This window comes from Gekko japonicus, unplaced genomic scaffold (assembly GCF_001447785.1).
Source record: "Gekko japonicus isolate JY-2015 unplaced genomic scaffold, Gekko_japonicus_V1.1 scaffold3592, whole genome shotgun sequence".
NCBI lineage: Eukaryota > Metazoa > Chordata > Lepidosauria > Squamata > Gekkonidae > Gekko > Gekko japonicus.
This window is the reverse complement of record NW_015164307.1, coordinates 99,566-101,101: the sequence shown is the minus strand read 5'-3', so window position 1 is coordinate 101,101 and position 1,536 is coordinate 99,566. Positions and strand designations below refer to the sequence as shown.

The 1,536-nt window shown below is 45.8% G+C and overlaps 1 protein-coding gene across 1 annotated transcript in view; it reads left to right on the top strand.

The window, feature by feature from the left end:
- Positions 1 to 582: 582 nt before the first annotated feature.
- The window catches only part of GLS (glutaminase), a gene marked incomplete at its 5' end in the record, with an annotated part of 79,647 nt that continues 78,693 nt past the window's right edge, over positions 583 to 1,536 (top strand). Inside the window, one exon of the mRNA XM_015408819.1 lies at positions 583 to 679. Coding sequence (XP_015264305.1) covers positions 583 to 679 — 97 coding nt within the window. The remainder of the gene's footprint in view (positions 680 to 1,536) is intronic.

Genomic DNA, 1,536 nt, shown 5'->3' with positions numbered 1-1,536 from the left:
GGATCCTATGATGCCCTTCCACTAACAGTGCAATCCTAACAACGCTTACCTAGAAGTAGGCCCCATTGACTAGATCTCAGCAGGATTCTAAGTAGATGTGCATTGTATTGTTCTGTAAGTTTCCCTTCAACAGAGAGAGGCTTACTGTAATGAAGCACAACCTTTTTTAATGGGGAAAGGCATCCTTGGGTGAAGAAAAGGCTATTTCGTTGGAGGAAAACTTGCTGGAAGGGGAAATCGCAAGATTCAGCCGGATATTTTTTACACAGCTTTATTCTTTAGCTTGACCAGCAGATGCGGCATCTGAAGCGTTGGCTGCTCTTGGCTTAAGGTCCGTGCTGCTGATTGGAAAGGAATAATATAGCAGGTGTTTTTAGTGGTGCCACGCAGCCAACGTGGATCCAAGCATCTGCCTGTTAACAAAAACTGTTGATTTAATTTAATTATTGTCGTTACAGGGGAGAACTTGAGAGTAGTTTAAATGGTGGTATGCCAAAGCAAACCAGCGGTAAACTGTTAGGAGCACGAACGGGCACGGACGTTGTTTTCTCATTGTGGGTCCTTTGTCTTGTTTCTTTTCAGTAAGATAAAGCAAGGCCTTCTGCCCAGCTTGGAGGACTTGCTGTTCTATACCATCGCAGAAGGGCAAGAGAAAATACCAGTTCATAAGTTCATCACGGTAAGTTTTAAAAATAATAATAATGTCATCCACTAAACAGTATTGTTGAATAGCTTATTATTCGTTTTTAGGTACACACAGCAGGTTTTCTAATGACAAACTGATGCAGGCGGGGAAAACAGTCAGATAGGCATTACTGCTCTGTGGCATTTGGAAGGATGACACAGCTTCCTTCATATGATTTAATTTGCTGTTATTTTGGAACTAGAAGACGTTCTTCTTCCAGACATTCTCCTGGCCCCACTGCTGGACCTCCTGATGGCACCTGGCATTTTTGGCCACTGTGTGACACAGAGTGTTGGACTAGAAGGGACATTGACCTGATCCAACATTGGCTTCTCTTATATTCTTATGTTCAGTATGATTCTATTCAGGGATACTCTAGGCTGATCCTGCATTGAGCAGGGAGTTGGGCTAGATGGCCTGTATGGCCCCTTCCAACTCTGTGATTCTAGGATTCTACATACTAGCAGGGGCCACCCAGTGTGGAGCCCCACCGTGGTACCGGGCAGCACCTTTCCCGGTGTCTGCCAAATGTTTTTAGAAAGTGGGTGGGGTCAACTGGGGCTCCTGCCCAGTGTGGCTTCTGATTGGCCATCAGAGATCCGACTGGCCGTTGAGATCTAAGTAGCATTGTTTCCATGGCCGCTGTCATTACAGTGTTCCTTTTATTTTCCCTCTCCTGAGAGCCAGTTTGGTGTAGTGGTTAAGTGCGCGGACTCTAATCTGGGAGAACCAGGTTTGATTCCCCACTCCTCCACTTGCACCTGGCTGGATGACCTTGGACAAGCCATAGTTCTGTCAGAGCTGTTCTTGAAAAAGAGCAGTTTGTGTCAGAGCTCTCTCAGCCCCACCTA